At 46.8% G+C, this 22,547-nt stretch overlaps 3 protein-coding genes across 5 annotated transcripts in view; all 3 read left to right on the top strand.

Moving 5' to 3' along the window:
- The window catches only part of TMEM201 (transmembrane protein 201), a 35,212-nt gene extending 28,989 nt beyond the window's left edge, over positions 1 to 6,223 (top strand). For 2 of the 3 annotated variants that reach the window (XM_072884329.1, XM_072884328.1), the window contains 3 exons: positions 588 to 878; positions 1,377 to 1,508; positions 1,981 to 6,223. In XM_072884329.1, coding sequence (XP_072740430.1) covers positions 588 to 878; positions 1,377 to 1,508; positions 1,981 to 2,078 — 521 coding nt within the window. In that variant the 3' untranslated portion in view covers positions 2,079 to 6,223. Of the gene's footprint in view, positions 1 to 587; positions 879 to 1,376; positions 1,509 to 1,980 lie in introns of those variants that run through there. The other variant, XR_012045864.1, reaches the window with a different exon arrangement.
- A 233-nt stretch (positions 6,224 to 6,456) lies between these two features.
- Positions 6,457 to 22,547, top strand: part of PIK3CD (phosphatidylinositol-4,5-bisphosphate 3-kinase catalytic subunit delta) — a 61,849-nt gene continuing 45,758 nt past the window's right edge. The window contains exons 1-2 of the mRNA XM_072884321.1: positions 6,457 to 6,532; positions 7,647 to 7,691. The gene's annotated coding sequence lies outside the window, so the exon portion shown is untranslated. The remainder of the gene's footprint in view (positions 6,533 to 7,646; positions 7,692 to 22,547) is intronic.
- LOC140661733 (forkhead box protein D4-like) lies at positions 8,026 to 8,790 on the top strand (the record flags this gene model as incomplete). Its single annotated transcript, XM_072884311.1, has 1 exon — positions 8,026 to 8,790. A coding segment is annotated over exon 1 (405 nt), but the record flags the coding sequence as incomplete, so codon positions are not given.

The raw sequence follows: 22,547 nt of genomic DNA, 5'->3' as shown, positions 1-22,547 counted from the left end.
TGTTTCTAGGGCATCTCTTCTGTTTCACTTTCCTTCCCCAGCCCAAGGAACTGCTAATTTGGCTACCCCGTCTGCTCTGCCCTTTTGCTCCTGTGTCCTCCAGTGACACCCGTCTGTTGCCCTCCTGACCCCAAGTGGATCCTTTGGCTGTTTCTGCTGCTTAGGTGTTTGCTGCTGGAAATGCAGTCACAGCCTGGGCTAATGCCATTGTGCAGACCTCCTTGCATCCTGATACATTTTCCCAGCAGCATTTAAAGGACATGCCAGAACAGTTAATTTACCTGCAAAACAGCATGTGTAATGCAGGCTCTCCTGAATGGACACAAGTGAGCAGAGAGAAAGCTCACCCGGCTCCTGAGAAACCCATCTCTAGTCTAAGTCATTCTTGAGTGTACCAGAGTGCATGTGGAATTTCTCCATGTTTTGCAGTGTAGGAACTGGAATGAATAAAGAATTTTAGTCCAAGATATGTTGGACGTTTGCAACTCCCATTCCCTTTTCTTGTAGAATTGTTAAAGAAAACTGTGTGCCTATTGTATGGGGATTATAATCTCATTATTTTCTCTTCGGGGATGTTTCCATTTCAGAGCACTTCTCCCTGCTGTCCGGCAGCTGTGCTCCCTCCCGCATCCCCTCTCCAGCACCGTCGGTGGCTGGCTCTGTGACTTCCAGCTCAGGTTCCTTGCGGTACCGCCGGCCACTCATCAGCCCTGCCCGCCTGAACCTGAAAGGACAGAAGCTGCTGCTTTTCCCATCTCAGAATGAGGCTCTGCTCACCCCAACTAGCTCAGAGGAGCACACCCACTCAGACAGCAACATCTTTGCCACCGAGTTGTCCTCCTTCCCAAAGAAGAACCTCAGCGAGCGGGGAATGCATGGTATGCTGGCAGCCTGCTGCACTCCTGCAAATGCATTTATAGGAAGGAGTTGGCTTGCAAGCAAAGCCGTGCATCATCTAGGGCACACAGTAGATGGGAAACCTTCAGGGAAACCCCAGGTAGTGATGACCGTTAGGCTACCAAAACTCCCTTAAGAATCCACTGGCCTGGAGAGCCTCGTCTGCCAAAACAGATGTCCTTTTCTCACTTAGTGGTGCCCCAGGGATGCTACTGCGGCTGCCTTCACCCTTGTTTGGATAACTCCTTTAACCACAGATGTGGTGGTGCTGATATGGACGGTGTATGAGACGAACACGCAGGCAACTTCTGCTGCACAGCAGTGAAATTTGCCTTTTGTTTCCAGCCCCTGTACTCAATCCTTTCATGATTTTACCAGGCAACCATTCATTACTCACATCTAGCTTTAGTCTGGTAACTTCTGCTACTTTTGGCTTCCACTGATGCCTTCTGAATTTTCATATCTTTTTCTCTTTGCAGATATGAGGTCTGCTGTGGAAGGAGGGAGTATTTGCAGTGATAATTCCATCAAAAAGGAGGATCACTCATCACACTCATCTACCTGTGTGGTAGACACAACTACCAAAGGGGAAGATTTGGTAGGCTGGAGAGGTAAGTGCAAGACATGTGCTTCATGTATATGTGAGCATTTCTATGAGGGTAACTGAGATCTTTACTGTGCTGTAGTAGTGACCTGATCTTGAGATCAAATAAACAAGTAGTAGCAAAATGGATCTTCTGCCTGCTATTCTAAGACCTTAATAAGGCTACGCCTTATTCTTTCCTTGTTCAGTCCAGTTCTTTGGACTGTCTGAAGAATACTGACAGAGTGCTAAACTGAGACAGAAGGAAAGGGGTGGGGATGCGGGTGTTGAGAAGAGCGATGAGATGAAATTAGAACCAAAGAGAGCAGTGGAATCTTTCCTGACAGGAAAAGCGCTTCAGCAATTTCTGCTTACGGTGAAAACGCTGGGCAGAGAGAGAGAAAGAGCACAGCGTATGTTCACTGTTATTTATCTCATCAGTTCTTTAATATCTCTTTCTACTCTTCCTTTTTTTCTTTGTGTTGTCCTTTTCTACCAAGGTCATTTTGGTAACTCCGCTCTCCGAGGTCTGCTAGCCGTGAGTCTGACTCTCAATGCTATCTTCACATCAGCCTATGTCTACCGGAGCCTGCGTTGATTTGTGCCAACACTCCCTTTCTTTCTGGTTCCGCCTGCTTCTGAGGAGACAAAAAGAATTCAACCACGGCTTCACATCTAATGGCCGTGCCACTGGTGCATGCTGTTTTTTAACAAACTGCTGTATGCTCAACTGTCATGACAAGGAACCCAGGTAGCTGCTGCCATCACTTCCAGGTAGAACATATCACAGGATTGTCTCTGGAGGTGGCGGGCAGAATTCCCAGAAAGCTCCAGTTCAAAGCAAGAGGCCAGTCGAATGGCCCATGCGCTTTCTTTCAAAGGAACTGACTGGAGACACAAGCCTGAAAATGTGTAAGCTACATTTTTAGGAACCTATCCCCAGCTCTTCTTTCTGACATATTAACCTCATGCTGATGGTGCTGGTAAAATGAGGAGAATTAGAACAAATGAGCTGGAGAAGAGGGATGGCTTAGTAGCTGGTGCTGGGCTTTGGCTACTGTAACAGCATTCCCAGCTTCTTTGCCCAGTGGTTCCTCTTCTCTCTTCCCTTTGGCACTCTCCTCTAAGTTATCAGTGAATTTTCTTTAGTTGCCTTAAGCTTGCCTAAGCACATGGGTGACCTTGGCTGCTCTGTCGTACTCTTGCATCTTATATGTCCATGTGCTTCCACCTGGGCTGTGCCCTGAGCCCGCTTTCACCAGTTGCCATTCTGGTCATGCTGGTTCTCAGAAACTGCTGTCTGTACGTACCTCCAACCAGCACTGTTGCTGTAGGTATGCACAAACCCCAGACAGACATCCTTTTGTGGTTTGCATTAGAAAGAGGAAGCCTGCGCTTTGCTTTACCCAGGAGGCATTAATTCTGTTACAGTTCCGTAGTAAGAAAGGATCCCTATGTGAATCGCACAAATCTATTCTATTAGAAGATATGTGAGGAGCTGTCTGATTGTATACATTTATCCAGAAACCTGACACCTCAATCTGATACTGGGATTTGCTAAGTAGCCATTTAAGATATTTCTTACTTAGTTAAATGCCAAGGTGCTCTCAGTGAGAAATGCCAAACCTGCTTCTGGACAATTCAGGCTTCTGGATAGATTCTTCTTTTCTAACCCAAAGGAAGTAGCCCTAGATTTTCAAAAGCAATTTGTAATTTGGGCACTTCTGCTTTTGGGTGAGTCTTCAGCATTGCTTAGAATTCAGGGGCCATTTAGAGTATTGTGCTGAATACTCAAAATCATTTAGTACATCTTAGGAAAAAAAAAAAGTCTTGATCTTTACGTTTTGATTCTTAAATCTCAAGTGCAGAGAGAAGATTTACCAACGTGTCAAGGATACCTGGTGAAAAGAGAGCCAACTGACATTAGCTATGTATTTCCTGAAGCAGGACTGACTCTATTCAGAGTTTTTCTATTGTCTCTTCCTTCGGGCTCCTTTACCTCAAACTTCTTTTCTCTTTCCTCTCCCTCACCCCATCGTCCTGTGTTTGCATCTTGAATTACAGTGCTATGCTTACTGTGTCTTTTCCTCCCTTTCAGTTCTGCTGCTGTTCCCTCTATTGTACTCTTGCATGTGCACAGAAACAAAGTGTATCTCTGCTGAGAATTCTCTGCTCTGAACCTGAAATTCGCACCTTGGAGTGATGATCACCCTTCCTTTCACTTCATTCTTTTTTTTTCTTGCATGTTTTAATTGAGTTCCTACCACAGCCTCACTTAGTACATCATGTGAGTGATAGCCAGACTCTAATCAGCATGCTATATGACAGATTAAATGGGTCTTTACTGCTGGTGATTCAAGCACTGAAAAATTAAATCTCTCTTTGTCTCTTCCATGTCTTCCTGCATTGTTTCAGCAGCCCACCTCCAGCCCCTCCTCCCCATCCGCCCTTGTTAGTGAGGCCTGCTCATTGCCTACTCGGCATCTTACAGGCAGAGGACAGACCTCTGCCCACACGTGCTGATCCGAGAGGCTGGGGAGATGTCATTCCTGACTCTGCATCTTTCTCTCAGCCTCTTTAGAGTGTTGGTCGAGGGCTGCACAGCCCGCACCTCCTATACAAAGGCCTAGATCCAGGATAGAGACCTGCAGCAGAAAGGTGTGCCGCAGGTTGATGATTAATTCTTTTGTAAGTTGCATGAATCGTTACTTATAGCCAAGCCAGACCCATAACCTTGCTGTTAAGAGATTTTTGTCCCTTTTATAGACTTCTGCAGGCTCACTTAAGCATGCGTATAGGCAAGATGCTAGCAGACCAACTTACAAACTTCTATTTAGACCTCTGCTGTTTGATGATGTCCTGGTACAGTGTGTGACATCCCATTCATGGATCCTCGTCCCGACTTCCAGCGTACCCAGGGGCCTCCTATGCAGAGACAAGCCTGCCAGAGAATACTGTGGGTTTCCTTGTCTTTATTATGCCAACAGATGTGCACTGTGACTTCATGTATGCAAACTTTCCACTTTCACCTCCCAGTCTGTGCTGAGTTTTACCATCGTGCTCACCTGGAGTCCAAGTTGGTCTCTGTCTCTACCAGATTGCAATAGAAATTTTCTCCTCCTTTCCAGCAACCAAGGAGCGGCAGCCTCTCAACACACCTCTTCTTGCCCGTATTCCAGAACAGGAACACTTTAACCTGTCACTGCACTTCTGAATCTGCTCACTGAAACTGTTCTTGGAAGGGTACTTGGTGAGCTTGTCCAAAGCAATAGAAAGACTTTGGATTTTATTGCTGAAGAGGGAAGACAACCAATTTTTTCATTCTGGTGCTAGAACACTCTCCAGTGGTGCTTTCACAGTTGTGAAGCCTTCGCTTGAATAGTACACACAAGTATACGTGTGTATGTGTGTGTGCGCGCGCGTGTGCATGCATATGTGTAAAAACATTTGGAGGGTTTCTTCATTTCAAAAGATCTGAGCCCGTGTTTGTCTTTATATTGTTGGCCTTAATCTAGCTCTTAGATACTGTGTCTATCTTGCTGCTGTTTTCTATATGGAGCTGGTTTGGAGGAAACAAAATATTATCTGGTCCCCCTGTAAAAATCTTTGTGAATGATGATGTTGATCTTCATATAGTGTTGTTCAGGGGTGAGATTTTATTTTTCTAATATTTTTCCTACTATAAAAACTGTTGGAGTGTATGGAATGGAAAGAGCTTTACAAAATGATCCGATAAAGATTTGAGCATTACTTAATAATGCCAACAGTTAATGATCACGTGGGATATAAATAAGCTCCATTTCCAGACCTTTTCCATCACCTGCTTTCCCTTGAAAATGCCCAGGTACTTTTTCTTTGGATATGGGCTTGTTAGCCGTGTTCTGAGACCTTGCAGAGACTTTCAAGGATTTTGCCGTTCCGAATTAGGAAGAATATGGATTCTAGAGTCTGGTTCCAGTTCTGCAGTCTGGGGAGTTGGGCAGATGTGACAAATATTATGCACATATCTATTTGGTGGGATAGAAAGAATTGGTAGAACGAGTTGCTGATTGCTGAAGGTCATCATATCTTTTTACATCAAATCTTAGACATGAAATTGGTCAGTGTGGCAATGTGGAAGAAAACTCATTGCTGGCATGTGTAGGCCAGATTCCCTGAATTTTAGGCTGTCCGCTCAAGCAATGAATTTGGCCTTTGAATATTTTATTTCCACTCCCTCTTCTTGGGTGATGGGAACATCTGTAAAACACTGCTGAACTGACTGGGTTCCTTAAAACAGGGCAGCTGGAATCAAGGGCTTGTGTTGCCTGTGGATGCTGCTATATTTTTTTTCTTCCACGCACCATTCCTGGAAATAACTATGGTCTTAACCTCTCTCACAGACGTTTGTTAGAAGGCTAGAAAGGGCCAATTTGGCCAATACTTTTTTTTTTTTTTTTAAATATACGTTACATCCAGAAATTATCATCACTGTGTCCTGTGGTGGGAGTAAGGGACAGGGTACCTTTGGATGGAGTGGGTATCTACGGAGGGTGAGGAGGACAATTTTGAGTCCTAAACCTTATTTCCTGTGAAAGAAATGTATGTAATGTGTGTATACTTGTTTGGGGAGCTCTAACACTGTACAGTTTAGTTAAATGCGCTCCAAGGGAGGAGAAGCTGATCCTCAGAGGTTTTTAGTTCATGCTTTGTGTTTAAAGAGGAATATTTTTCTTTAAAAAATAAAAATGGATTAAGTTTTCACCTTAGTGTGATTCTATTTCTTGGGGAGTTGAATATTTTGGGGGGAAAGGGAGACAGTATTTGTGCTTGTGTGTGTGTCTGATCAAATTCACTTTGATCTCTTCGTTCTTTTAAAGCTAGCAATAACTAAGAGAAAGCACAAAGCTTTGTGAGCTTCCCCAAAGCAAGGAGCAGCTCATGACCATGATTTGGAGATGGAAGTGGAAGTACACTGTTATGCTTTGAAGGCTTTCCACCAATTAAAAGGGAAGTTATCGCTCGCCAACTAACCGATGTTCCGAACTTCTCCTGGGATGCAGCTGCACCCCCGTAGGTACCTTGCTGTCTTGAACCCCCATGGGACAGGGACTGTCCCTGTTTCCTTAGAGCCCTGACCTCAGCTGCTGACTGTAGGGTCGCATGGTAACACCAGCACTATTTCAGTTTGTCCGGATTTTCACTACTTTGGTAGGCGGGGAGGAGGGCTGTAAGGGAGGTACTGAATGCAGGTGCTTTGGTCCTGATCCAGGCATCTTCCAAACGTGCATATGTCAGCAAGAAAGCCAAGAGGATTATTTAGCTGGGTAAGAACTGGGCACACGTCAGGGATGTTCAGTGAAGCCCCAGAATTCCTCCCAAGATACGCACAGTCGCAGAGTGTCAGAGCAGTCCCGTTTATATGCACACCTTAGGATTTGTGTTCATGGGGCACTTAAGGGGTTTTTTTCTCTGTGAGATGGGTGCTGAAGGTCTTTCCAAGATTTTGCTTGTATGTGTTATTTTATAGTCTTTAATTTATGTTTTTATTTTGTAATGTAAATTAAGAGACAGGTGGCATAAGCTTTTAGACATAGGCTTTCTAGGCACAGGCTTCAAAGGCTATAGTTTTCCTCCGTTTGTACTTTTATGACTCCTGTTTTACTTTGTTAAAATGTGCTGCTAATTTGTTTTAAGACCTGGCAATGTATTCTGTCTTGTCTTTGCATACCTGGAGAAGTTCTGTTCTATGCTACTGCTATGTAGGAGGGGATGCACTTCACACGCTCTTCCTTTCTCCCCCTCTTCTTTCAGAGGTAGAGATCTGTTTGGTTCTGCAATCTGTTTTTATTTTCAACCGCCTTGTTCTGGTTACTTTCTTTTCCATTACACAGGGCTAGCAGAAAAAGAACTAAACTCTGGTCATACGGGTGAGTCTTCCTGTGCTCCATCAAAGAGCTTCCTTCTCCTGCTGTTGGCAATTGGTTATAACTAGTAGGGACGTTTCATTCTTAATAATTTAAATATTTCCATCTAGCTCAGTGAAAGTTTTCTGATCAAAGACCTGCACAGTATTTTTAAAATATGAGACATGACAGCATTGTTTGGTCCACCACGACTGAGATACTGGTGGTAGTTTTTGTAAACTGAGAACAACAGTCATCGACGCTTTCCTTCTGTTTCTTAGCTCTGTACAACTTTTGGAGAAGAGGAACTGATTCCTTCCAGACTAGTGAGTCGTGATTTTTTTTTTTATTAAGGGTTGTTGGTGGTTTGTTTGGGTTGTTTTTTTTTTTTTTAATTGAGGGTGATCAAAGAAACACTTTTCAAAGGAGGACGTGCATTTTAATTACATTACTGGTGAAGGTGAAGGTAGGTATCCATCATCCCACCAGTAATTCTTTACCTACGGCTGTATTTTGAAGCGTTTGGTGAATCGTGGTGCTTGCACGAATGCGGCACTGATAGCATCACGCTTGCTGCAGCACAGAGCTGTGCCAGCCGGGGCGGTGATGGTGGTGAGCGGTGCCTGAGCGCCAGATGCGTTTGCATCTGTAAGTAATAGGTGTGCAGCCCAGCACCTCATCGCACCGAGCCGGTAAGGTTCGATATATTCGACTGGCTTTACTGCAGGTAAAACGACAGTTCAGCGCTGGACTTTGCCGGGGCCGCCCCCGCCGCGGCCCGTCTGCCCCTGCCCTGAGCTCGGCTCCCCGTCGTGCGAGGAGCCGGCGGGGCCGCTCCGCTCCCGCACCGCCCCCCGCCGCCGGGCCGGGCGGGGACCCGCTCCTCGGTGTTTGGGTTTGCGAACCGAAAAGCGCCGTCCTGACCCGCCCGCGACCCCAAACAGCCCCGGGAGGGGGCGTGGGGGGGGTGGGGAGCGGCTTTAGAGGGGCAGCGGCGGGGCCGGCAGCGCAGCGGGGGCCATGGGGGAAGCGGAGCCCGGCGAGGCGCGGCCGGCGGCGGGCAGCCCGGGCGCGGCGGAGAGGCTGCAGAAGCCGCCCTACTCCTACGTGGCGCTGATCGCCATGGCCATCCGGGCCAGCCCCGAGCAGCGGCTGCCGCTGAGCGGCATCTACGCCTACATCGCGGGGCGCTTCCCCTACTACCGCGGCGGCCCCAAGGGCTGGCAGAACAGCGTCCGCCACAACCTCAGCCTCAACCCCTGCTTCCGCCGCCTGCCCCGCCGCGCCGGCCCCGCCGCCCCCCGCCGCGGCGGCGACTGGGTGCTGGACCCCGCCTTCCAGGACATGTTCCCGGGGGGCGACTACCGCCGCCGCCGCCGCCCGCGCCGGCCCCCCGCACCCTCCCCGCCGCCGCCGCCGCCGCCGGCCCCCGCCGCGCCCTGGCCGCTGCCGCCGCCGCCGCTTCCCGCCGGCTGCCCGCACGGCCCCTGCGCGGCGCTGGCGCTGCCGCTGCCCCTGCCCCTGCCCCGAGGATGCCGCTGCCCCGAGCTGCCCGGCTGGGGCCCGCCCGCGCTCCCGGGGCCGCCGCAGGGGCTGCCCGCCTGGGCGCTGCCCGGCGGCGGGGCCAGGGCGGCTCTGCGCCCGGCTGACCTGGACGCGGGGATAACCGGGGAGCTGGCGGCAAAGCTGCCCGGCTCCTTTAAGTGAGTCCCGCCGGGGGACGCGCGGCCGCGGGACGGGCGCTGCTCTGCTCGGCAGAGCCCGAGTGGGCTGGCTCTTGCGGGCTTCGGGGTGGTGCTGCGCCTCGGCTGAATTTCTGAGAAAGCGGCTTAAAAAAACGCTCGGCCCTTGGAGACGCCTGAAGGAAGATGGGTCTGCAAAGTTCCTGTTGCGGTGACTCAGATGTGCCGCCTTGTCTCTCTCCTCTGTGCTGTGAGGGGCGCGAATTGCGCTTCTGTGCTGCTTTCTCAGTTCGGATTTGGGGATGGGGGGGTATCGTTTTCCTGCTTGAACCTTCAGGCGAGCCTGAAAGGGAGCTGCAGAACTTGAGCCAGCGAATCGGTATCTTGTGTCTTCTCGAATCTTGAAAGCACACGGAGAGTCCTGTAGATGCTAGTCCTTGCAGAAGTGAAACTTGGTTCACGCAGGGAGCTTATTTTTTTCAAGTGTCCTTAAACTCATTCTGGAGCTTTTCTTTCAAGGTTTGTGAAACAGCAATATAAGTATTTTTTGGTTTGGGGGGAAAAAAACCCCACAACAAACCCCAAAGATCTTTGGCGTAATACTGGGAATCTCGTGGTTTTGTATTTAAAGTGAATCTGTATGGGATTTTTCATACAGTAAAGGGCTGTTTTATATTGTTGCTTGTTATATATGTTTCCATACGTTCATTGTTAACATGTTTCTTACAAATGATGCTATAATTACTATGCAAGAGTCTTTTTCCCTTTTAATTTCAGAGGGAGTAATTTCTATGCTTTTCCCTCAAAATAAGGGTTCAGAGACAAAATATGCTCCTGCTAAGAACTGTGGTTTAAGTTCAAGGGAGAGAAGAGTTCAAATACTGTTACGTGAAGAGCAGCACTTGTTGTATGTTATATTTTATGACTTGTTTAATAAATAGTACTTCCTAAGTGTTGTGGCTTCAGAAAGTACTTAAACTATCTTGACGCTTTCTTGATGATCCTTGAAAGAAGGTGCAACTTAAATCCAGTTCTATAGTTGTTATTTTATATTTTCTTATACTTACAAAGTGATTCTGAATGTCATCTTTAAATTCTAGCAATATGATATAAACAATGCTGGAAATACTGTTAGATTTAGCTGAGGCAACAAACTTCACAGTTGTTCTTACAGGATGCCAACGTATTAAAGATTCTGCGGTTTTATGATTTTTCAGGTTGCGTTTTGGTCTTGTTTTTCATGTAGCTCCTAATAATCTTGAACACTAAACCACTTGCTGCACTTCGAAAAACTCTGTTTGTACTTTGGTTACAAAATCAGTTCAGTGCCTGAAGTGGAATGCAGCTACGTAAGATTTGTTGCATTTTGAAGCTGGGGGTAAGTCTGTATGGAATTGAAACAAATTCTTCTAGGGTTTTTGTTTTAAATAATATATGGTTCTGTTCTGTTTTGGCAAAGCTTTTAAGTCCCTGCTGTGGTTTAGAGCATATGTGAACAGTCATATATGTGAAACTGCAGCTGCTGAATTTGGGGTATTAAGTTTGACCTCTGCGCTCCTGTTAATGCCACTGTGCACAAAAATATGAAAATAGGAAGAGTTTCTGAAAGTCTGACTTTCTTTGTGTGTGATTCTCACAGGGTGTTTTATCAGCTAAGCACCATACGCAGGTTATTGAATCTGATGATGTTTCAGCTGATAATTGTCTTTTCCGTAAAACAGGCCTTACTCTTTGGAGCTTGAAAGAGTAATAACTTTTCTTTTAGAGCATTCCCATTTTATTCTAAAATAATGGAGGTGTGCATGCCAAGAACAAATCAATCTGTTTTCTTGGATAAGCCCTTGGGTTCAAATAGAATTGCCTTCAGGGCATGGTATAGCTGGTGTTAGTACAAATAGAGCCAGTATTTCTTCTTTTGATATTTCTTCTTCCTATTCCATTGTAGGTAATGTGTGAAAATGTCCAGAACTGAAACATCCAAAGTGAAAACGTCCAGAGTCGCGCATGAAATTTTTTGTGCGCTCATGCCTTAACTAATCGTTTGCCCAGGTATTAAATAATTGTTCGCTTGTGCATAAACTGACTTTGCCCTCATGCATGAACCAGCTGTGTGCTTATACCTGAACTTCTAGCTCATGTGTGGACTCATTATGCCTTCGGGCATAAACTAATTGCTTGTGTGTAAACGAATTGTGCCATCGTGCTTTCAGGGTACAGCGTAGCCAGTGTTAGTAAGATGGACCTGGACCCTGATAGTATCTTCTTTCTACTCCGTCGCGTAGATAACTTGTGAAGAGTGAAAGTGTCTGCTTTTGTGTGTGTGTGTGCACTTTCATACGTGGATCTCCAGGGCGAGAAGTAGAAGGAAATCAAGTCTTGGAGGAGACTTGCTCAGGGTTTTCTCTATGGCCTTAGCTGTAGTGCCGCTGGGACGGGCACCCTCACTCACTGGCTCCATCACACCCCATCCCCACAAAGAACAGGATTTTCTGATTTTCTCTTTCCCAGGTAAAGCTCCAGTGCATGGGGTCTCCTTAGAAACCCTGTGGTGGCCGTGGCCCTGAGCGCCAGGTGGCCCCGTTGCAGCCAAAACAGTCTTGACTCAGGGAATTTTTCCTTAATTGAATTTATTGGCAGTTAGTACAGCTTCAGGTCACTGAGTTAAGCACTGGGAAAAAAACACCATAAACAATCATACACTTAGGGAAATGCCTTTCCTCCCCCTTCCCCAGGCTCAGTTTAAGCCAAACACCTATACTTCTCCTTCCTAGTCTCAGCTTCCCCTGTTTTTGCCGAGAGATGGGCTCAATCCATCCCAATTCCTTTGGGGAGGTGATGAGCGGCGCAGGAGGCTGGTTATGTGCATAAGGATTTCTGTATGCTGCTCTTGGGGCTTCTTGCTGGTTTTCTGTCACCTGAGGGCTGCAGGCTCTCAGCAGGGCGTCTCAGTCCCACTCTGGGTCATCTTAATTGTGCTAATTGTGCCCTCCTGTGTGAATGCAGTAAAGGCTGTGATTTATGCCCAGTGCAGGCTGCGAAGCTGGGGCCCAAAAGGGAGCTTTTTGAGAAGGCTTCTGTTTTTTTTTCATGTGAAATACCCTCTCCTGGAGAGGGGCAAGAGCGGCTCCAGTTTCTGAAGGGCCAGTGAATGATTTTTCTCAGGTACCCTCATGTTACCCCAAGGCCCAGGGTCAGCTGGGGAGTGCAGTGCCCTCCCCTCCGCCTGCCCAGGCACCTCTGGGCACGTGCCCCTGCACCTTGTCTGTGCTCGTGAGAGCCAGAAGCTTCTTTGCAGGCACTGCTGGTCTCAGTGAGCCGTGGTGGGGCTGCGAGGCTCTCCCCGCACCAGGGACCCACGCGTGCCTGAGCCCATGGGTCCCTGCTAGCTCTCGGTGTCTGCAAGGTGTGTGGAAAGCAGACCTGCGTTAGGGATCGCTTTTGGAGCAAAGCTGCCTGTGACCCCAGCAGTTGCCTGGCAGGGGATGGACTAGGGTCAGTGATGGCAATTTCTTATTTCTGTAGTGGCCTATTTTAGGACTCGGCACCCTCACACTGGGTCGCGTGAGGGGAGCTCTCTGCCTTCCCCGTTGTGGGTGCTGTCTTGTGTGTACTCCCACCAAATGCATCGATAAGACTACTTTTATGTGCCTTTAAGTAAAGATCACTCCTGCCCCCGTTATTCCCCTTGAAAACAAGAGATTATAAGGAGTGTATAAAGTGAATTGTGCAGGCCGAAGAGAACACTCCAGGTGGTTTTCTGGCAGGCTGTGTGCCCGCGGCTCCTAAGGCACTCGGCAGCCTTGGCTTTGCCTGGGTTCAGAGGGAGGCATTTGTTGGCAATTTCTACTTATGTGTGTTGTGGTAGCAGCTACAGGCTTCAGTCCTGGGCCAGGACCCAGCTGGGACAGGCAGAACAAAAAGATGGCTTATATTGAGAACCATTGACAGCACCTTACAACTAAGCAAGCCCTTTACTGCAGGCGTTGTCCAGCTCATGTAATCCTGCATGTAGCAAGAAATAGATGTGTCCTACTCAGAAGTGGGCTTTATTGTTGGTTTTTATGGCTTTTTTTTTTGCTTGTTGTTATTTCCTGTTTTAACTTTCAGATGAGTCTGCGACTCTAGTGCCTGAGGCATCCATTCTCACGCAAGAGATGATGAGCACAGTGGAAATTGTTAGCTACATCTGGTCCAAGATTTTCAAAACTAACTAGTGAATTTGGGTCCTGGACACATGATACCCTCAAGAGTTTTGGATATCAAGCATTTAAAAATGTTTCAGTTTGGACTTCTACAGCTGCACTTAAATTTGGGAACAGCTAATTTATTATTAATCCCCTGCCTTTGCTGATTTAGTAGCTGCAAGTTCTTTTGCATGTTTGAAATCCTTCAAAGACTGTCTTATCCTTCGTCTTAGTGTGTGATTCTCCGAGTAGATGAATGATCTTCCCAATTAACTTTCGGTTTTAAAGGGGTTGGAGGAGGGAGGTCTTCTCAGTCTTTGGGGGTGGGGGTTTTTTGTTTGCTTGTTGTTGGTTTGTTTTGGTTTTTGTTTTTAAGTCTTCAGAATTTCCTGAAGCAGTTCTAGTTTTTAACTTTTCTGGATGTATTTGATTATAACTGTAGTTTACCAGCAGACTTCTGTGTAATAGTCTTCACAGCTACAGCATTCAGGCCCCTGTCATTTTTATCCAAGAAATGTTTAGTGTCTAGAAAAGGAAATTGCGGTCAGAACATAAGCCTCTGTTTTATTCAACAACTGCAGTAGAGACACTAGAAATGACATTTCAAGCTTTATATAATTTACAAATACATAGCAAGAGCTCTGTTTATATGTTAGGTTTCTGAAGAACAGGAAATAGATATGGATGGGGCTAAATCCTGAAAGATAATATTGTGTATTAGAAACTGGACTTCCAAGTCCTAAGATAAATTTTCTTTCCTGATCTTTGAGCACCTCTTCTTGTTGAAAAGACGGATTTCTTAACATTCAGTGGCAAAGGTCTGAAGGGATAGTGGCAGTGCTACAGTAAAGAAAAGACTATCCCTGTCCAACGCCTTGGGTATACATTTCCCTACTACTTGTGTGAATATATGTGGCTCCATATATGTCCTAGTTGCTCCTGCAACCTTTACAGAGAAACAGATGATGTTAATTAAACTATCCCTTTCCTCGGGGTAGAACTACTGTAAGCTTCGTTGTACCTGTGAGGCTCTGGCTGCGCAGTAGCTGTGCGGTGGAGTCACAAGGCAGGCAAAACTAAACTCAGTAGTGTGCTAGTGCCTTTGTGCAACGGGCAAACAGTTGTACGTGAGGCATGAAATGCTGAATGTCTTGTAGGCAGTAGAGGCTGTGCAACAGAATACAATATATCTGGCAAAGCATAGGAAAGTAGTCTCAAGTTTCCTGTTAAATCCTGTTTTAAGCTGAACATTGTGAATAAATGGGCACAGGAGTTCTGTGCATTCCGAAATACTAATGATGTTGTCAAATTGTACAAGGTGATGATTGATGCAGGAATTTTACGTTGGTTCAGCTCTTGATTTTCATCTCTCTTCAGAATATACAGGTGTATCAAGCTTTTGTGGGCACAGGGAAGAGTAAAGAGCTTTGTCGTCTCTCTCCAGTGGGTTCATGTGTCATGTAGGGCCTTCATTACTTTTAGCAGCCTGTTTAATTGGTACCAGTGATTTATTTGCCAGCACTTCATTGGTTCCAGAGCTTTTCCATTTGCGAGTGCCACTAGGTGGTGTGTTTGTGCCAGCGAACCAACGTGAGGGCTCGGTATTGACGGGGCTGGAATGGGTCTTCGGTGGAAGACCTCTGCATCTCCATCCCTTCTGGAAGATGAAACAATAAATACCCGTTGGAGCAATGTCAAAGGGAGATCCTAAAAGTCTGCAAATGGAGATGGGAATACGAGTTCAACTGCCATTTTCACTGCAGTGGTTTCTCCTGCTCGCCCCCTCCCAGCAGCTTCCCCCATCATGCTGGGCTTGATTAATTTTTCTTAAGGTGATGGGGCCTATGGGCGGGTCCATCCAGATGTAGGTGGCGTTTATTGTATTCCTTGTAAGAACAGTAGGGATGCACACGGCTGAACTATCTGCGGTCCAAGTATTTGGATTGCAGACCACATTGTACGGGGCCTTGTTCTTCCTCCTCTCATGCTCCTTATTGCACCTGCTTTGTCCTTCTTTTGAGCGGGTGTGGATAAGGAGTCACAGTCCCAATAGCAAATAGTTAGGTCTCTTACATGCATGTCTTGATGTGAATGCCACAGAAGAGTTAATCATCTCTTCTAGCTGTCTGCCTTTTCCAGAGGCTCGTTCCATTGTCAGCAGAGATGGTCTCTTCCAAAGCATGATTCAGAGCACTTAGATGAAGGCCCTGCTCTGAATCACTGCTTGTAGGAGCATCTCTCTTCATCAGTTATTTAAAAAGGCAAAAAACCTAAGAGCCTAGGAAGACCAGCTGGCTAGCTCTGCCAACAAGGGGCAGTGCTGGGAATCCCCCTGTCTCATTCAGGCACTCTCACCCCCCACTTCCCGCCTCACTTCTGTGGCTGGAACAGAAAACTGCAGTGTTGGCTGCATTTAAACCAGGGGGATTGTTCGTGGTTCGCATGGCTTTTTTAGCTGCTCAGAAGTACTGAGGTCTCTCCTGTGTTTTGCATCCCTCTAACAGCAGAGGGTCTTATCGGTAAGCCTCTTTCTCTTGGGTTTGTGACTGCTTTTAGAAAACTTGCCCTCTGCTTGTTTTTCTTCAAGTTACAGCCTTCAGTCAACATTCTTATAGGTTTTATAAATAAACCACAGCACAGCATATCCCTTTGCAAGCAATAGAGAGGCTTTGAAAACAGCTAAGGAAAGATTGCATTCCCCTTTCCCACCAGTAGATATCAGACTGTATGATTCTTTTCCATTGTGTTGCCTCGCATCTGTCTTCACTCCTTCCCCTTTTGGTTTTAGCAATTAAAAAAAATGGTCTTATGTGTTATTAACAGTGGAAAAGAAGGACAATTCACCCATGCACAGTGCTGAATTAGTACAGATGTAAAAGAATTTTGATTGACAGAATCCAAGCTAAGTACTGTGTAGGGAGATGCCTGCTGATATCTTAACATGTTAAGGCCTGTAAGTGATCCTGAGCTGTCACTCACTATGGGATGTGCTAGGTCATTTTGTGGCTTGATATTGTGAACTGTTACCAGCTATGGCTCAGGTGGCATGTGCTTATCCCACCTGCATTCACTTTAAATTTTGAGCACCGGTCTCCAGAAGCACTAGCCAAGCTGGGGTTTGTGTTCGTCTTTTTTCCCTTGCTTTCAACATCCCCAGGATTCCTGTGACATTGCTTCTTTTCCTTTTGTTTTATTTAGTTAGTTGGTTGACATAAAAACAGAGGTGGTTGCGTGCAGAGATGAAGTTGGAAATACTTTGTATGAAATGGAAGCCAGGGTGTGTGCTTGTTTGTCAAGGGTCCGCTTGGCCTTGCTGTCCCCCACTAGTGCTTTTGCCCCTAACTGTTGTTTCCTCATCTCCACCCTTTTAATCTCTCAGCCTCATGTAGAAGACTGAAAAGATAAGGGTGTGAGCAATGAAGACTCCTGCAAAATAGAAACCTTTCTGTCAGAAGCTGCCAACAGAGGGTGAGTTGGGAGAGCTGTGAATGCTGAGAGCTGTAGACAAGCTGACCCACTGTCCCTCTTCAATAGATAGATGCGACTCAGAATCCGTATTCCTTAAACAGGTTATATATGGGCGTAAAAACGGTGTTAAGAGCTGTTTGGATGCAGCAGGTCATAGATAAAGCTCAAATAGTCTGTAGAATGGTCCTCAGTAGATATTTGAAGGTGCAAATCGGAACTCTTGGGGATGGGGAGGGCTACATACTTTTCCTTCCAGTTTAGAGCGTAAAATGGATGCAGAGCTGCCTGTGGAGTAGTGTCTGTTTTGACCTGTTCCTTTTACTCCTTGGCCCTGGGACCTTCAGAGCCAGAATTAGTCTTGTGTTACCTCCCAAAGCTAGTCTAGCTTTAGGACCTTTCCTATGCATGAGGGACCAAGAATACCCTATCCAAGCTACGAAGAGAGCAGTGCTTTAAAAAGCAAGCTAATAGCTGTGAATTGCCTGCTGCAGAGGCTGCAGAAGGGACAAACGGGCAACAAGTCAGTCTTGCATCTTCCTTCAAAAATAAAAAATTGGCAGCAAATTGCAAGAATTGCAGCAAAATTTGTTGAACTTAGTCTGCTCAAGGTGTGGTGTCTGACAGCAGTGGAAAGGCCAGCGGCCTTAGCAAGGGATAAATAAGAGAGGAGAAGAGACGGGGAGGCAAGGAGCAATCCCAACTCCCAGCGAGAGTGAGAGCAGCAAGGGAGCTCTGAGAGGGGGATGTATGGGAAATGATGCTTCATGTATGGCCTGGCGGGAGGTAAGGTACAGGTCCCACTTCCCCCGGTGCTCTGGGTGTGCTGCACCCTCTCCAGTCTGTTCTCCCCCCCCCAAAGTCCCTGGGTCATTATTCCCTGTATTGGAGGGCAGTTGCTGGTTGCAGTCAGTTTGGCATCTCTCTGAGCGTAGCAGGGAGGCTGCAGAGCCCCACATAGATCTGGAACAGATCTGCCTGCCTTGCTCCTGCAGCATTTCCGGAACCTGGCTGCAAGACGTCGGGCCGCTGCGTGGTCAGAGCTCGCACCCAGCCATCCCCATCAGCACAGCCTCCTAAAGGAGGGAGTGCAATAACGGGAGCTCTTCGCACTCAGTTTTTCGCCTGCCTTTTCCACCACACGGAGTGGCCAGCGTGTGCTAGGACTCGCATTGATAGTGAAGGGTAGGAGCCGCTCCAGGAACCTCTGATACCTGTGGGTTTAGTCTGGCTCTCTTAATACCTACTGCATTCCCACCTCTTCCCCCTCCCAAGACCAGCAGAGCCTAGCGAGACGTGGTTCCCTTCATGCTGCTGGATTTCCCCTCCCTCAGTGGCACTCTGGCCATGCAACTCCGTAACCAGTTTCCCGTCAAGGGCAAGTACAGCGTTTCTCACAGAGAACGTGGCCTGTGGTAAGGGGGTGGGAAGGGAAGAGGGGGTGGGGTGCATGTTGGGGGAGCTGTTGCTGCTGCAGTTTCATGCCTCAATCTGTATTCTCTCTCTTCTCTGCATGGCTTCCTGTTTTTTCACACCACTGCTCTTTGAAACAACAAGCTGCAAGCAGCAAGGAGGACAGGGGGTGGAGGTTAGTAGGCTGGAAGAAGCCTCTGGCGACGCTTGAGAAAAGCTCTGGGTGCAGGCTCTGGAAAAGGCACTGCGTGCTTATGTATTTCTCCGGGTGTGATCCTGTCGTGTAGCACAGAAGTGGCTCTGTGAGGAGGTGGGGCTGTGGTGCGCGTGTGCTCCTCAGAAATGCGTTGCTCAGGGCTGCGCGATTGCAGTAGAACTGTCCATTAATTGTCCTCTTCGGCAGTTGTCTTCCTCAGCTGCTCTTGAATGGACAAAACTAGAATTTGCCCTGTGCTTAGGCATCTTGCAATAATCAGTCGGATGTAGTCAGTGTCAGAATAATACTGAAAGATGAACCACCAGTGCTGATTCCTGCAGAATTTGGGATTTTATGCTTTAAAAAAACCATGCAGTCCAGGTTTGCTTAGGGTGTGAAATGACCAAACATCTAATTTGAAGTGCAACGGTTAGGAGTTGCCCTACCTTTCCATGGGCAGCTGGCAGTTTGTGCGAAGGCTGGAGGATAGTGAGCTGCTCAGAGAAGGGATTCCTGAACTGTGAGCCAGCCAGCAATTGCTAACGGTTTGCAAAGACCCGAAAATTCTTGAGAGCCGTGACTTCTGTTTTTCAGATGCCTGACAGCATTCACAGAAAACAAAGAAGTTGCATTAGGAACTCTGCTGTCAGTGTAATTCCTGTATTTGCTGCTATGTTTTCTCCCCTCTGTTTTGAGAGGGGGAAATGGTCTGTTTGATCATCAGTAAAAGGCAAAATGTGAAGAAAGCTATTTTTAGGATACCATCGGGATGAGGGAGCTGCACCATGAGGTGTCCTGCTTGAGTCAAACCTATAGCAGAGTCCTCTCCTGAATGGGACTTGTTGATAATGTTGTTTGAAAACATTTTTTCCAGCCTCCCACAGACTTAACATGAGTGAGTCTCTACTCACCCTAGTTAAATCTGCAATTCATCTTCAGTAGATGAATAACTTACAGGGTTGAGGGAGCTGCTCTACCATATAGGACCAGTATCATGACCCCTTTAGTATCTGATCTGTGTTCTCGTTCAATGCCACGCGCTCTAGAGAGAGGCACAGAGTCCTGTGCTCTAGTCAGTATGATTGTTGCAGAGTGGGAGATTATTTTTAATCTGAAATCACTGTCTTGCTGCCTTGCCTGCCAGTGAGTCAAAAGATAAATTCTCTAGAAGCAAAACTTTTTGAGGAATGGAGCTAGATGGCTGCAGATAACTGTGGTTCAAGGCACCACACAAATAGGTGTTTCCAAGACGCTATTTTTATTGGTGACATCAGACCCTTGCGTCGCTAACATGTTGATAATTGACTTCAAAAGCTGCTTCTCTGGATAACAGTTGCAGAGTCCAGAGAAAGGTAAATAGAGGATTAGGTTGCAAAGTCTTCTGGCAATGGCTCCTCCCTGCAGGAGTGGATGGGCAGCCAACTGAGCCCAGCTGCTTGTGGAGCTCCTTGCCTGCCAGACAGTGCTGTAGGAAGGAGATGAAAAATGGGAAAGATTGCATCAATTATTGAGCCTTGTAAAAATAATTAGCAAGACAACAGCAGGCAAATGGGCAGGGAGGAGGAGAAAAACAGCTGCCAAAGCATGGAAAGATAGGACTTAACTGGAGATAGAAAAGGAAGGGGAATTGGGTAAGGTGCCCCTTTAATCAGTGGCTGGGGAGAGAGATGAAAAATTAATGTATGAGCTTTGTGTGCACATTAGAGCAGGGCAAGGAGGGAGAGGACATCTCCTCATTTAAGTTGCCCACTCTTGGCTTCCACCGAAGGCTTCTGCAGATGAAATGCTGTTTTCATGGCTTTTCAGCAGATGTTACCAATGGTACTAGATATGACCAGTGCTATAAGGAAAGGCAAGAACAGCTCGTGCAAATGTTCATCAAGAAGGATTGCCCGGCTTTTCCATGTATGAATTGGTACCAGGCTGTAAAGGAACCGGCCAGAATGCTGGTTAGTCCAGGTTCCCAAATGACAGGAACAGGCTTCCATTAGATTCAATTTTCTCCTTCTTTTTCAAGTTCCTGCAGAGCCACCAGCAAGCATATGAATGATTTTTGCACTGTAATGCTGTGGTCTCTGATTTGTGGGCAGAGCTGTCTACTGTGATACAAGGATGTAGTTAATAAGATTTAACAGTGAGTCTCTACTGGGTGCTGAATGTAACTTTGTCACTGCTGATTTCATGGTGATGCCTGTTCACGTCTTCCAGATTAATTCCTAGGGTCGTTATCCTCCTGGATTGGTTTCCCATGACAAGTCTTCCAGGCACCTCTATTTAGAATTTAGCAGATGCTCTCTCCTCCTGGAGAGCTGCATCTGACTGGTCTCTCACCTGACTCTATGCAATCTCTTGCAGAGATCTTTTTCTATATTACCTAAGCAGATTTTTTTTTTTTTTGTAAACCTGTGATGCGCACAGATAGCACAGAAGCTACAACTGTCTTGTACATTAAAGGAAACAGCCTGTCATTTGGCAGTTCCCAGTCCTCCCACCAGAACATTGTCCTTCACGTAAGGCAAGCAGCCGAAAAGGGGAGGAAGGCGCTGCAGGAAGAAGCCCGGTTGCAGCCAGATGACTTCTGAGCCCTTGCAATCTGTAGAACTGCTGATGTGCTCCTTTCCTTCAGGGAGAGTCAACTACACATGTGTAGCAGAGGGTAATTCAGTCACCCGTGATAAGATCTAACAGATATCTTAGTTGAAGTAAATAAACAAGTATCAGCATAAACTTAATGGCTGTCTTTACTAGAGCTCAGTTGCCTCTCTGTAATGGAAAGTTTCAGGGAAACTTTGGGGGAATTTGCACACATGCAATCAGAGCTGCTGACTCCTCATTCAGAGCAGAGAAAAACATTGTTTTCAGAATCAGGTATGCTGCTTTTTTTTTTTTTTTTTGGCCTCTTCCTCTATTTTTTTGCGACATAAGAGAAGCAGTGTGCCCAGTTTTAATTTTCTGCTACGAGACTGATCCCAAGAGAGTAAGTGGGGAGTACTGCTGGACAATTCACACTCCGTGTCTTCTCCTGATGCTGCCAGCATGGAGGAAGACCGCTTTCCCCTGGACCCAGATGATGGGAGCACTGTTTACTGGGGTCATTCAGTCTTTGCTAATTCACATGTGGGCAGAACTGCCAAGACATGTTTACCCATGCTGGCTTGTAGCTAAAAGGTCTCTAAAGTACAGCCAGGGTAGCAGGCACAACCATCTGTCGATGAGCTGGAAACACTGACCATCAAGAATATGATAAAAAAAATTAATCAAGGTTTGATTGTCCCATGGCTGGCCGTTTTCCTATCTCTAAAGTGCCTGAAGAGGAAGACTTTGCTCTGTGAGCTCTCTTTCTTGTGCAAGTTTGTCGGATGTCCTCATCTTTACTTTTTTGCAACATAGCAGGATTTGACATGCTATTTTTTGTCATTTGTAAATCGAGTAGACTTTTGGCTGCCTTCCCTCCTTTGGTCAGCTGGACCCCACAAAAGAGGTTCAGGAAGAGGAGTAGGGAAAAATGCTGTGGCGCTCCGGATTGAGCAGTTCCCAGCGCCAAGTAATCCGTTATCACCAAACGTGCTGGTGGTGTCCGTTATCAGCGATAAAGGAAGACAAAGGTTCAGTAAAGACAGGAGCCATGGGGGACAAGAGCTCAGCCATTCTGGTAAATGAGATCAGATGCGTGTACTCGCGCATCTCTCCTCTTGGCAAAATACATTTCAAATCTCTGTGGGCTTTTGGTGGTTCCGATTCAGCAGTGGAGAAAAAGATCAGGTGTGGGTTTTGAGGGGTTGGTTGGTTTGGTTTTTGTCATTTGGTAGTCTGAGGGAGCTACTCCAATCTTAAAGTTTGCTATGTGGATGTTTATGTGACCACAGGGAAAAGACTGTCTGGTGTTTCGGGAACAGGAACGAGAAGTAGTGCTAGCCTCCATTCCCCCACTGCTGCGTACGACCTCCCAACACAGGGAATGCACAAGCAGAGTGCATGGGAGTAAGCAGCAGCAATCAATAAAGCACTGGAGGAAGAGAAGAATGGTAAATAAATAATGTGCATGGAGGAATAGTCAGGGCATGACCTGTTAGCACTGAATGGCCCGTAAGTGGGTGCCGTGGCTTGGGCTGTAATGGCATGACAGTAAAAGCCCATATGGCATCAGCAGGAGCTCCGTGTTTTGCGAGGGCATTCGGCTGGCTCCAGAGGGGGAGCTAGTAAAAGAGACAAGTGTGACAGGCTGGGAAATGGCAGAGAAAG

Source organism: Ciconia boyciana, chromosome 19 (assembly GCF_034638445.1).
Source record: "Ciconia boyciana chromosome 19, ASM3463844v1, whole genome shotgun sequence".
Taxonomy (NCBI): domain Eukaryota; kingdom Metazoa; phylum Chordata; class Aves; order Ciconiiformes; family Ciconiidae; genus Ciconia; species Ciconia boyciana.
The sequence above is the reverse complement of the archived record's forward strand: the minus strand, read 5'-3'. Positions and strand labels throughout refer to the sequence as shown.